Here is a 13693-nt window from a genome sequence, read left to right on the forward strand (position 1 = left end):
AGAGGTCGCTGCCAGTCAAAAGTTCGTCTGCTAGCAAATAGCTAGTCGCCATTTTGAAAAAGCACGCTTTCGTTTTCGTTTTCTCTGTTGACGCGGCTGCGGAAATGGCGAGCGACTGTATTACGGTCGTTCAGAATACGACTGAAAGGGTGCGGAAGCTACTGATATCGGTGACAGACCGTGACCATGCTGTCGACAGCGACCTTGTGTTCAAGGAAATCAAGTCGGACCTCAAAGATAGCATCACGGCTTACCTCTCCGGTGCGGAACACGACATGGGACGCTTGCTTGCCGCCTTGGACGAATGCGTGCGAACCATCACCACGGAGTTTTTCCAAACGTACACAAACGATGACCAGACCTTGGTGCTGAACAAATGCTTGAGCATGTACTTCGGCTTCACCTCCTACATGATCGACAAGACCAAGACCCCGAAGCTTTACGTTAACGCGCTTTGTTCCCGAATCCAGGCCCTCGAATTGGCCTCGCTGCATTTCTTAAAGCAATCGCAGTACGGCCATCTGGAAGGCTATACCAAGCAGCTGGCCGAACAGATTCGCTGCTTCAGAAGCGCTGCGGACGACACGAAAACAGACAGGGAAAAACTCCGCGTGCGGCACGCCGAATCGGTGCTGCAAGTATGTCACCTCGCAGCGATGACATCGACAGTGCCCCACTCAGATGAAGCGCTCGAGAGTCTGTACGTCGCCAAGAACGCGTGCAGCGACGACTTCCCGATGCTGCAGAAGTACTTATCAACGCATGCCTTTGCTATCGGCGTGCAGTGTTTCAAGGCTGGCCACTACCGATATTCGGTCTCGTATTTGAAAGAAGCCTTCTGCCTCGGAAAGAAGTTCACCGACGTCAACAGGCAGGCGCACACGCTATACCTTCTGGGTTGCGCCTATCTCCTCTGGGACAAGAAGGAGCACTGGGAGAAGGCGGTCAATGCTCTCGACATGGCCATCTGGCACCGTCCAGGGGTTTTGAAGTACATGTCCAAGAAGCTGGAAGCATTGTTGCAAAGTGGCAATGACAAGCAGCTCTCGAACGTGCTGGACTGCATCCTCAAGCACAATGAGATTACGATAAAGGAGGTGCTGGACATTCACAAGTCCCTCATGAAACATGGCTTTGTTCAGCAAGCCATTGAGTTCTTGCAGAGGGCCTACATACGCTTCAGCCAGGATGGGGAAGCCCTGTATCTTCTGGTTGAGCTTCTCAAAGCCGAACTTGACAGTGACGAGCTGGACCGTGCCTCCCTGGCCTTCCAGAGGATCCTGGTTCAGGACAGTGCTAAGACAGCACAACTTGCTGGTGACTGCCTCAAGCACTTGTTCCGTCACCTGTTTTGCTTCGGTTACAGGAAAGCTGAGTCTGGAAGTATCTCTGAGGCAGTAGAATGGCTTGGCAATGTCGAGACCCTCGTAGTGACATTTGGAGGTGTCTTCAGCGACGATGACGTGAGAGATGAAGTGGACAGCCTGCGACTCTGCTTGGTCTACTGGAGAGTGAAGCTTGGGATGACGAACAGAGCTAAGGAGGCACTGGAGCAGTACAAAGGGCCAGACCATACCATCATGACCTACCTGAGACTCAAGATTGCTTTGGAAGAAGACAATAGTGCTGACGCACTTTCAGCTGTTCGCATGTTGCGTATGTGGCTACACATTTATTCTTGTGCATGTACGACGTCAGAAGGAGGAGTATGTTTGCAGTTTTGTTCATGCAAAAATTGTATAGTACCACAGTGCAATAGACAAAAGCAAGGGTACAAATTTGTAGCTATTCTCAATAATGCAGACATTAATTAATTAAGTGTTATCAACTCATGAAAGAAATGTGGCAACGGTCAGAAGTAAAACTGAAATTATATATTATAAATGAAACAGCACTTTATTAGTGCATATAAAAGGGTTCAAAGATGAACCAAAAAGAAGAAAATCGTCAGAGACTTACAAATTGTTTTGTTTAGGTAATTGATGTCTAGATATAAATGTAATGCCAGGAAGAATTGGTATTGCATCTCATTACGAGAAAACAAGGCGGCAGGTATAATGAAACTGATTAATTGAAGTTATAAACTTAACACAGTATGCAGATGCTATGCAGGTTAGCGTTGTGCTGCACTGTTCTGTGTCCAAAGTAGTGACATCGAACCTTGCAATTTCAGTCCAGCTCGTGAAAGAGGCCAACCTTCTTGAACGTCACAGCATTATCAAGAAAGTTTCTGGTGCACTTATTCATGCAGCAAGCTACACACTGCAGGTTTGTCACAATGGCATAATTTGTTTTTTTCTCCTAGGTGTTCCATCACTGCTAACAAAAAAATGCCATTGGTAACACCTCGTGGCAACAAATACCAGTATACATATGTCTAAAGCCTACTTGTGACCAGGTACTAGAGCATTTGTATGCAGTCGTGTACAATATATACAAGGTTATAATGTATACAATCACATACAATTCTACAGCATACAGCATAATGCATGACTAATAAGTGCTAGTAATAATCATGTGATTAAGTAGTATATTAATTATCAGCTAAGTAAACAGTGATCTTTGTATACTTGCATGCAAAATTATTCAGAGTATTTATATACAACTAAATACATAATTATGTACAATCGCAAACAAGCTCCTTTTAATCCTTCTAATTGGCAGTGTGCTTACAAACATGCTCTTTTCTTCTCCTGTATATTATACCTATTCAATGGTGGCAATCTAATGCAGCAACATAACAGAAGTAAGGATATAAATCTGTACTTATTCTCAATAACACAGACATTGTTATTGTTATTGTACAATCAGTCATCTCAGCATATAGTTTTCTTTAACAATAAATAATTACTAGTAATGTTTCGACCTCCACTTTGATGATAATGATTAATTATTCAGTTAAGGAGTGTGTAAGTGGCTGATGATTTGCAGTATCTAGGTGAAAGGCGGCAGCTGTTTTAAGTCTGTAATTATGTGCAGATCATGATTGCTGCATACAAGGGTGAAAGCAAATCAGCACAGGGTAGTACACATTCAAATGACATTTGCATAGGTTCGGCTTTGAGAAGACATGGTCACACGAACATTTTTCATTTCAACCAGTTTTCACGCGTCTATATTTTTAAACTCCTGGCTTCCATTAATTTAAACTGGGATCCCAAAAGTGAGATTACATTTCATTTCGGGTAGACAAAACATGTCTGCAGCTATTTCGATAAAGTAGCAATCTGTTACAAGACTTAATTTGAAAACAAAAGTGGCAAAGTGCAGCGGCATATTTATGAGGGGGGGGGGCACAGGAGGTAGTTGCCCCTCCCCCACCCCAAGCGAAAAATTTTACACTGGAAAATACAAATACAAATACTTTTATTTCAACATCTAGGATGTTAGAGATGCACCCAAAAAGCCCATGATTCCATGCTTGACTGAGGGGTACACCGCTATATACTGGAAAAGCGGCAGCAACAAAGCATGGACAGTACAACAAAAAAAAGGACTATCGCGCATGCCTACACATTCACTTGAAAGTATTAAATAAGTGATTACTGTAAAAAAAAAAAATGCACAAAAAACATGCAAAACCCAATTTTTTGGCTAAAAAAAAGATGAAGAAATCTGGGTCAGATGGGACTGCCCCTCCCAATCGCGCCCTCCAAGACTGACCCATAAATCCGCCCCTGGCAAAGTGTTAATTATATAACCATGTTGTCAATTCAGTTCAGGTGTACAAGAGGAGAGTGAGTGGTGTATTGTAAAAAAATTACTATACTAATAACTAAAAGTAAAATAAAAACTCAGTTACTCATGCCTAATTTACCCAGAACCCCATAATTATGCTTTCTTTGACTTTATGCGGAGATGGCTTCTTTGCTTGATAGTGGAACATATATTTGAAGTTACCTAGAATGTTTAAGTCGATGTTTCTAACATGCAATGATTTAAGTTGACCACCACAAGTGTGCTTCGGCATTTAACAAAGATTAGACGGAGTTTAGGAGATGACAACAGAGGAAAGCGCAGACACGTCAAGACTCTCCTGTCGTGTCTCTCTTCTGCTCTGGAGTACTCGCTTAAGTGCAACTTTTTTTAGTCACATCTACAACAGTTTACTTTTTGGCAAAAAATGTTGCAGGCAGGCAAGATGGACGTTGCAAAGGATGTGCTGAAGCAGGTGGCCTCTCCACCAGCGACTGACCCAGCCATGGCAGAGATGCAGCTGACATGTCTGCAGTGTGTGGTTGCACTGTGCCTCACAGACTTTGGTACTGCATTTGCCTGCATATCACCAATTGACACTTCATTAGGCTATTAATTATTATTGGACGGGGAGATTATGTGGTGCTCCTCTCAAACCCTGTAGTCCTACTTTTGCATATTACTATACTGTTGCTACCTCACATATAAAACAACCTCTCTTGTATCAATCCACTTAGTTCAGTGGGAGCTTAAAACATACAAGAATGCATATGTGTGTGCCCGTGCAAAATTAAACTGGGCTACAGCAAAAGCATGCATCGTGACGATTTCAGCTGAACTGTGCTTTATGATTTCTCTGCATGCCTAGTTAGGGCACACAAGCATGCACAGGTCATTTCATTTTATTCAGTACAGGATTTGTAGAAAACTGCTACATAATCTGCTCAGCCTCAGCCTCTCTTTCGAGCTCGGGTTGTCTGACCATGTGAATAGCTTTACATCGTTATTGTATTAATTACTTAATTTGTTGCAGTTAACTTCAGAAGCAATGTGATCTAATGACTGTGCAACAAGTAAAATAAAACACCCTGTATATGTCTACTAAGCATCGTGTTGTGCCTAGCATGCAGGAGCCACAGAAGGTGTGCCGATGCATTTTCCACTACCAATGCACCCTTGTGCTAATCATGAGCTGAAGGTGACACAATGATCTTTTTGTTTATTGCAGACCAGAACCCTGGTGTGTACAGGGAAGTGGCTGACTGCATTGAAAAGGCAGCTGCTATCCTGTTTGTCTGTGATGATGTAAGCTGAATTAATTTTAATTGCAGATGAGACAATTAGTTCGTTCTTAATTCCACGGAATGAATGCCGGCTCACAAGCAATAACTGACAGCCTCGTGGTGTGTATACATGGACCGGACTGTTGAGCATTGAAAGGTTAACTGGGAGAACATTGCATCATTGTTCGCTTTGTCTCACTGCTAGCACAAGAACTCTCCTGCCTATCTACAGCCATCTTGAATTTGCCAATCATCAGTGATTTAGCGTTGTTGCACGTTTATTACTGTCTACATATATTTGCACTCGTGTGAACAGTACCATTACCAAACTGCATGCACTGCCACTTCAATATATTTTTTTTATGTTAGCAGTTCATATACTTCTGTGGGTAGCAATAAAGTAATTCGCATTTTTACACCATACGTTACAGGCCATATGCCTGACCTTAGAGGGTTAATCCTGTATTACCAAGCATGCGGATCAGGCATGCGGATCAGGCATGCGGATCAGGCATGCGGATCTGAGGGTCAAACATGCGGATTTCCCCTGAATGATGTTTGCAGAACCGTTGGCACGCCGAGCAGAGCAAGTGGTTCGCCACCGTCTGCTGGAACCTGGCGTTGCAGCCAGAGGTAGAGGCTGAGTGGCAGTTCCGCCTCTTCGGGCACAGCTTCAGGCTGATGACTAGCATGAAGAGTCGCTGGGAAGCCACCAAGCGGATCACCACCTATGGACTCATGGCACTGCTGTCGGGAGTGAGCGCATCGAGGAAACTCGCAGCTGATGGCGACCACCGGCACAGCATTCTTAGGTGATGGGAAATATGGGGCTGGCAAAGCCCCATACTGCTAGACTTCTCCCTGATGAAGTTTAGGACACCTGCCTGCTATTTACCTATCTAAACCTTTAACGAAGCACTGGTGTAACATTGGCTGGCAAACAATGCTGCAGTTATGTTAAAGTTGATGGTTAACCAAAGTGAGACAAAGTCTGGGCAGTCTTTTAGGCGATCCTGCTGCAAATGTATCCATGTCACTTTTTTTCAGGTCATATTTGTGTTTTATTTTTTGGCCATGGTATCACTGCTGCTCATTGATGTAGTATTGCTATAAAGAAATCATTTCCTGCTTTGCACAATGGAGCTGAATTGATTTCCATGTATTCTGCCGGCTGAACACTGCTTGTCAATGCTTTGATGAGTCTTCTCAATCTTGACAGAACATAACCCTCGCTTGCTTGCTTTCTCTCTCTCACTCACCTACCCTGCCAATCACTGACCCGCTCAATCACTCAATCACCCACTAATAATAATAATTAAGTCAGTCATTCAGCTGACTGGTTGACTTAATATCTACCAGTAAAGTCAATAGACAAATGCATAAAACAAAAACCAATAAATACTTTCCTGTGGTGTTCACAGCAAGACAGCACCGGTGGCTCAGTGGTTATGGCACTCAGCTGCTGACCCAAAAGACGCCGGTTCGATCCCAGCCGCGGTGGTTGAATTTCGATGGAGGCAAATTCTAGAGGCCCATGTACTGCGTGATGTCAGTGCACGTTAAAGAACCCCAGGTGGTTGAAATTTCCGGAGCCCTTTACTTCGGTGTCCCTCATAGCCCAAATTGCTCCAGGATGTTAAACTCCAATAAACCAAACCAGAAGACTGCAGTAAGGAAGGTACAGGCCCAACTTAACATGCAGTAATGGATTTAGGCTTGAATGTGTCGTCACACATGTTTCTTAGCAGCCAGTACGGAGAGCGAAGTGCCTAGCTGTGTGTCCTCAATTTCCCCATAGGGATGTGCACAACATCGCGGAGAAGCTGAGAGAGGTGAACCCAGCCTGGCGAGAGAACAGCCAGCTGGCTGGATTGATGCTGGTGGCTGATTTTGAAGCAGTGGTGCACGGAGGCACAGACGACGGTTGTTCCGTGGTGGACGAGATCCTCTCTTTCCCAGGAGCTAACGCGGAGTTCCTCGAGGGCTTCGTCTCCATCTGCCAGGTGAGAACATCATTCACTCAGACAGGACTCACTCAGAAACACAAAGTAATAACAATAATAATAATAACAAAGTAAAAATTACGTTTCTCAACGAAGCATTAATTTTTATCATCCTATAGTTTCTATGTTACATAATTTGTGTACTTTCTGCACATGCCACATCACGAGGAAAAAAGTACCTGAAAATTTTGAGCTTCGGACCGTGCTACTCAGCTTAGAAAGCATTGATCCTAATAAAAATAGAAGGTCACTTGTAAAAGTTAGTGATGGCACTAATTATATACCACTAACCTGCTCAATCATGTGTCAGGCTAAGTTTGCAGGTCAATTTGCTCAAACTTGCAAACAACATCGACAAATCCATTTTCAGTATACATGTACACATGCATACAGCCCGTTAGTGTCAATGAACAGGAGAGGAAAAGGTTAGAACGACATTTATTCAGCAGGGCCAATGTGGCGAGCTTTTTACAGTGGTCATTAGACATACTTGTTGACTAAAACAACTAATTGCATTTAAAAGAATGCTAGCACAAAACTGCTGACAGCAGAAGGAACAGTCAAGTTGCATGAAGCATCTTTTCCAACTAGGGCTCACTTTGGAAGACTTTTAAATGCATAGCAGTCATGCTGAGCCAAATGATGTTGTTTTGTACAACACTTCACTAAGATATCGCTCGTTTACATGAAAAACTAACATTTACTTCCAGTGTTTTCGAATGCCATCATCATCATCATCAGCCTGACTATGCCCACTGCAGGGCAAAGGCCTCTCGCATGTCTCCCCAATTAACCCTGTCCTTTGCCAGTTGCGGCCACCGTATTCCCGCAAACTTCTTAATCTCATCTGCTCACCTAACCTTCTGCCGCCCCCTGCTACGCTTGCCTACTCTTGGAATCCACTCCGTTACTCTTAAGGACCAGCGGTTATGTTGCCTTCGCATTACATGCCCTGCCCAAGCCCACTTCTTCCTCTTGATTCCGACTAGGATGTCATTAACCCGCATTTGTTCCCTCACCCACTCCGCCCGCTTCCGATCTCTTAACGTTACACCTACCATTTTTCATTCCATAGCTCGCTGCGTTGTCCTCAACTTAAGGTGAACCCTCTTTGTTAGCCTCAATGTTTCTGCCCCATAGGCGAGTACCATAGGTGAACCCAAAGCGTCACTATCCCTAACATCAAACACAAAACTTCATAATGATGATAATGATTTGGTGTTTTCACAGGACGGAGGGTTGGTTAGAGGTGGGAGTTTCCTTGGTTGCCTGTGTGCTCACGATGTTTCATGTCGGTGTTCCATCAAAAGGGATGTCTAATCGATTCTGAACACACGAAGCTTCTGCCACAATTACTTACAGGACGCTGGTGGCAAGAAGGCCGCTGCGTTGTCAGTGGGCCTTTTGCGTCGCTGCATTGGTCTTGTGGCGACTCAAAACTCACCGGGCAAGATAATCAAGTTCTACCATCTACTGCTTGAAGTAAGTTTAACAAGACAACTAATTTTCTACCTTACTGATTCTTCTCGATTCAATGTTGCGGCTTTTTCTGTTAGGCTCCCTGAATTGTCTAACTTCTTCCAGCAAATGATGATAAGATGCTTGTCTCTTGAAAGTGGCTCAAGGTAGCTCAGACTGTAATAAAGCTGCTTTTATTTATGTTGCTCGGATATTTCTCCCTTTTCTTCTGGTGGTGTTTCATAATGTATTTTAATATGTAGCGCGAGGCCAACTTTCATCTTGCACGTCAGCTATGTGCAAACATAAATAGTAGTGCCTTAGCACAGGACAAACTATCGTAAACACTGTTACATGAAAGCACTTTGTAGTTTGCACCTGACATTTCAAGAAACTTCTTAATTGGTTTATTGGTTGTTATACATACTTTGAGGACTACATGGGTAATATTACATAATTTTTATAGTGATAACAGTGCAATTAATTATATATGTGGAGCAAATCTGGTCAAGTCGCGTGTACTAGTAGTTGAAACCACTTTGACTTCCATGTGGTTTCATCTTGTAGACCCAAGTGGTACAAGACTTCCCGACCTTTCAGATGTGCTCAAGCTATTTTCATTCAATTGAAATGCAAAAACGGAGAGAAACTTTTAGAATTTCCATCAACTAATACTGGTGTTTAACACCTTGCATGCAATTTTGGTCTTGCCAGCCTGAGTATCCTGGCCTAACTAGTACTTCTTGCTATTAGTTAAACATGACCAATCTGATTAAAGCAAATGATGGCTCTGACTGCAACCCCATGACCTCAAACTTGCCAATTAATACATGTTACCATTTGTGCCAAGGGTATAAAAATACAGTACAACTCGCAGTGAACAAGATATACTTGGAATTTTCCTCGTGAAGACATGAGTCTAGTGGTGGCAAAAATCTGTGCATCCAGCTTTCAGTCAAAAGAGTTTAGCTTTCTTCAGTGTATATCACAGTGCACTTAATTGCATAACAATAACCTCCGGTTCGTAGCAGGTCATACTGAGCATGACTGTACATTCACCCTCATCGAAGGAACTTTTTTCATCAAAAGAAAAATACATCCAAACACAAGCAAAACACAGCCTACACAGTCGAAAAACTCTACTGAACTTTCTAGAGGCAAATTTATGAGATGTAAAACTGTGAAGTGCTCAATTTACAGTATGCGCTGGGACTTTCCGTAGGCTTTGCTGGACTGCCGAGATGTGGATGGGCTCTTGGCTTGCGTCGATGAAGTACTCAAGCTGCATAAATCAACCACTTTTCCCGAGATAGAGGCAAGTCTCCTGATGAATATATGAAGACGAATTACTGAGGCAACGCTCTAAGTTCACTGAGAGTTTGAAAGCACCTGTTCTAAACGGTTTAGCCATCTTGTGTGAGCTTGAGTGACTGCCCGTTGACATGCAACAATATTGTATTTCAGTACATTATTATTTTCAGACAGCTGTAGAGGGGAATGGCATGCACCATGCACAGTTTACCAGGAGGTCTCTCCCATCGCAAATGCTTCTCCTTAGAAACAACTTTCAACCAGTGAATGCCAAAAATAGGAGATTTCAAGAGCAGCAATAACTTCCAGTTAGAAACCAGGCAAATGTAATTACATATGGCTGACAAGGAAGGCTATGCAGCTTTACAGAATGTTCATAGTAAAAAAATAAGAAAAGATTGTGTTGGTAAGGATTCAAACTAGAGACTGCAGCTGAGCTAACTATAAAGCTGACAGCAAAGTGAGATTGATGGATCAATAAAAAAAAAAACAGGAATGCTGCTAGTCCGAACTGTTTAGGTGTATCCCCAGCAGATATATAGTACGGTGACTGGCCCAGTTTGTACCAGTGGTATCGGGCAAGAGCTAAGGCCTACGGTGTTTTTTCTTCCACTGAAAACAACTTGAAAAGCTTGAAGCAAGAAGGACAGTACTTGAGTTTTTTTTTGTGCTCAAAACACAGAACAAAAATGCTCACAGATCAAGTCAGCCAGGGATTGAGTGCAGTACAGTGGCGTCTTCCTTTCTCATTTTGCAGCTCGTCTGGATGATGACAAGTGTGTGGAATGAGGGCCTCCTGTGGTACATTGAAGGTGTGCTGGTGTCTGCCAAACGTTGCCTGACCTGTGCTATCCGCATTGTTGGCATACTACCAGAGCTGCGCACTGCTTACGAGCAAAGTCTCCTCTCCCGTTACCAAAAACTGTTCGGTAACGACACTTCAGAGCAAGCAGTGTCTGGCTAAGACCATCCCTAGCTTCTGCTTGAATGAAATATGGGCCTAGTATTTTTTTCTAAACAGTTAAACTTGCCCTGGTGGTATCCTTTGTCGTTGGCACCCACTATGTTAGCTGTGTCTGGTTAATACCATTGCTAGTTTCTGCGAAAATGATTGACTTTTCTTTTCCTCCAAAAAGTTATTGGTATCTTTTATTGGTTTGTGTTCACTGTACTCTTGTTGGCTGAAAAATAAACAATTTTTCACTGTGTTGCAGAAAATACGAAGTGTGCTGCTAGCCCTGTAAACACGGGCAGTGGTTCCCGATTTTTTCAGATTCGGGAAACACCAATGGCTTTTAGAATCTAAAGGTGCCGAAGGAACTCCTGGAGTGTTGGCTTCCACCACTTTCTACTAACATGCGTGCAAAATATCATATGCAGGTGCATACAGCTAAAAAAATTTGAGCGAAATAGTCCTCTATCAATCACTTTTTTTTACTATAAACCTGCCACTTTGCATGCATAGCTGGCGCCATCTGGAAGCGAACTGAGTTTTTTTTGCATACTCTCCAGAGGGCGCCACAGTTTGCAAAAGATGGTGGTTTACTTCAAGAGTGCTATAAATGAAGGGTGGGTAAACGAAAGGTGCAGTTAAAGCATACACGAATTTAAGTGTTCAGAGAACCCAGAAAGCACTCAAAGGTAACCACCACCAAACCTACTTTGAGAACCCCAACCCAGACTTGGGGGAGCCTCTCATCGCAAAGCAGAGTTCTTTGACTAGAACTGACTTTATTCAGTAGCATTTCTCTCCCTTTTAACAACCGCAGAAAAAGTCTTTAAACAAGGAGTTGTCACTCTTCCTCTGCACTTGAGTAGGTGTATTTTCAGAAAACCTGTCAATAATAATGCCTGTACAGCAGTCGTTTCACCAAAAATCGCCCAACAATTTGGAGATTTTGGTACATTTCACAGTAATTAATTTGGCGGTTAAAGGGTTAAGGTTGGGTGTTGCATCTATTTTATCTACCATTTCTCATTCGATACATTAATGCAGTTGAGAACCTGCTTTTTTTAGCCTTTCCGATAGCATCTTGCAACAGCTCAGGTCAAACATGCCAATTATGACAACACTCAACTAACTGCATTACCTTTGTTGCAACGTAATGAACAGAGGACACTCCCATTCGCCAATAAATGTACTTTTATTTTGCCAATAGTAAACTGCATGGGTGACAAAACACCCTTTTTACTCGCTTTCCAATACATTCTTTTTCCAAGAGCCCAGATTATAGCACCAATATACATATTCGTTTCACACATTTATAAAAACATAAAAAACTTAAAACTTCAACACCGGAAAAGTATGTTTAAACAACCATGGGAAATAATAGCTGAAACACTGAACACTCTGATAAGAAATTCCTACCTTGGATATCTCTAATCTGAATTGGCACCACAAGCACAAGTCAATTTATAATTGGTAAAAAGTAATTCGCAACTTGAGGACTACAACCAGGCATATTCATCAACTGAAGAAATAAAAAAAATGTTTTTTTTTAGATTTTTCTTCTTTTATCATATCACGTGTGGACACACACCTGTGTACACACACATGCACACGCACGCACAATTCTGCAGGGAGTTAGTTCAAGCACCACACAATTTAAGTACAATGACATTCTGTTGCCAATTCAGTTTTTGCATCAAAATGCTGCATCATTTTCTTACACTGTTATGCCTTCAGGTGCACTGAGAAGCTGTTCCGAGAATGTAGTGCACAAATTTCACTGCTGGCAATCAGTACAAGGCTAATGCAGATTCAAGAGAATCTGCTGGTCCATTTCCCCATTGCTCAGATATGCTACTTTTAATTAGAGCTCTGTAATAGTTACCGTTTCCAGAACAGCTTGCAGTTAATGCCTGCCCAATGCGACTTTGGCTTGCTACCTTGACTAGCTAGTTTGTCCTGTCTGTACTATCTTGTTTAAATGAACAAGTGCACAGGACAGCTTAGATGAACACAGCATTGTTCCACGCGTTCTTTGCCATTACTGAAGCCAATGTTCGCAATCCTCCTGATAAAAACTTGCCTGAAGCAGTGGAAACATGAAGACACTAATTCTCTGAACAGCTTCGCCAACAACCGTCCGCCAATGGTCACAAGGCAATTGTTAGTGTTCAGACAGAACATGATTGGGACATTTTGTTCGGAAACCACATCCTGCATGTAAAGGCTGCAAAGTGTTTTGTCTTTTAAAACAGTGGTCTTGCTCTAGGACGCAAGCATACACAGTCACACAAACAAACACGCACATTCAAAGATTTGTACTTGTTGATCCGGAAGCTCATGAACTGCTACCCAACCAGACAAACAGTTTGCCCAATAGATCCATTCCACTCTAAGTGAGCTCTTAGCAGGACAGAAATGTGGGAGCAGAAAAAAATAAAGCAGACAAAAGGAAAGGCCTGCTGGCTTTCGGCAGGCGTAAGCCAGAAGCTTCTTCGACGGACCAGGTTTGGTCCAACTTGTCCAATATTTTTCTGTGTTAAAAGATCTGATGCCAATCCTTCCTTCCGTCAGCACAAAAACAGTTGAGTGCCAAATCAAAGCTGCTGGCACCAGTAGCACAACACATAAACACCACTTCAACACTCACATTGAAAGAAGAGAGACCCGCAGTGGTCACTTCAAACAACACCCCTGGTAGTGACACTCCAGCGAGTAAACCCCCGATCGCGGCGTCCCTGATTGTGACGCCCCATACACCTTGAGTGGTCACACTTTAAGTTATATTTAGTAGTTGCATTTTCAAGTTATTCTTTTTTTTTTCCCTTGTACCGCATGTGACCAAGCAGCTACAATGCGCAGTCTTTGCGAGGCACAGCAACTACAGTCTGATGAACAACAAAAGAGTGCCAGTCAACTGGCCAAAAATTGCGAAAGTAAAAATACTGATTCGCATTCCTGGAGCATTTGACCACAAGTTGGTGATAAAAACA

General features: G+C 42.9%; 1 protein-coding gene across 1 annotated transcript; it reads left to right on the forward strand.

Moving 5' to 3' along the window:
• The first annotated feature begins 60 nt into the window (after positions 1 to 60).
• LOC149335188 (testis-expressed protein 11-like) lies at positions 61 to 10913 on the forward strand. Its single transcript, XM_089551865.1, has 9 exons — positions 61 to 1656; positions 2174 to 2268; positions 4133 to 4262; positions 4925 to 5001; positions 5544 to 5791; positions 6778 to 6982; positions 8345 to 8464; positions 9663 to 9755; positions 10509 to 10913. The coding sequence occupies exons 1-9, from the start codon at positions 105 to 107 to the stop codon at positions 10713 to 10715; spliced, it is 2727 nt and encodes a 908-aa protein (XP_089407991.1). The 5' UTR covers positions 61 to 104; the 3' UTR covers positions 10716 to 10913.
• Positions 10914 to 13693: the final 2780 nt, after the last annotated feature.

The sequence above is a fragment of the Amblyomma mixtum genome, chromosome 7, assembly GCF_055824585.1.
Source record: "Amblyomma mixtum isolate Tamu chromosome 7, ASM5582458v1, whole genome shotgun sequence".
Taxonomy (NCBI): domain Eukaryota; kingdom Metazoa; phylum Arthropoda; class Arachnida; order Ixodida; family Ixodidae; genus Amblyomma; species Amblyomma mixtum.

What these genes read in the sequence shown, in the direction of transcription:
- LOC149335188 (XM_089551865.1), top strand. Translation starts at nt 105, where the DNA reads ATGGCGAGCGACTGTATTACGGTCGTTCAGAATACGACTGAAAGGGTG. An exon ending in CAGCAAGCTACACACTGCAG is followed by an intron (nt 2,269 to 4,132) that starts GTTTGTCACAAT and finishes AAAATGTTGCAG; the next exon opens with GCAGGCAAGATGGACGTTGC. An exon ending in CCACTTTTCCCGAGATAGAG is followed by an intron (nt 9,756 to 10,508) that starts GCAAGTCTCCTG and finishes CTCATTTTGCAG; the next exon opens with CTCGTCTGGATGATGACAAG.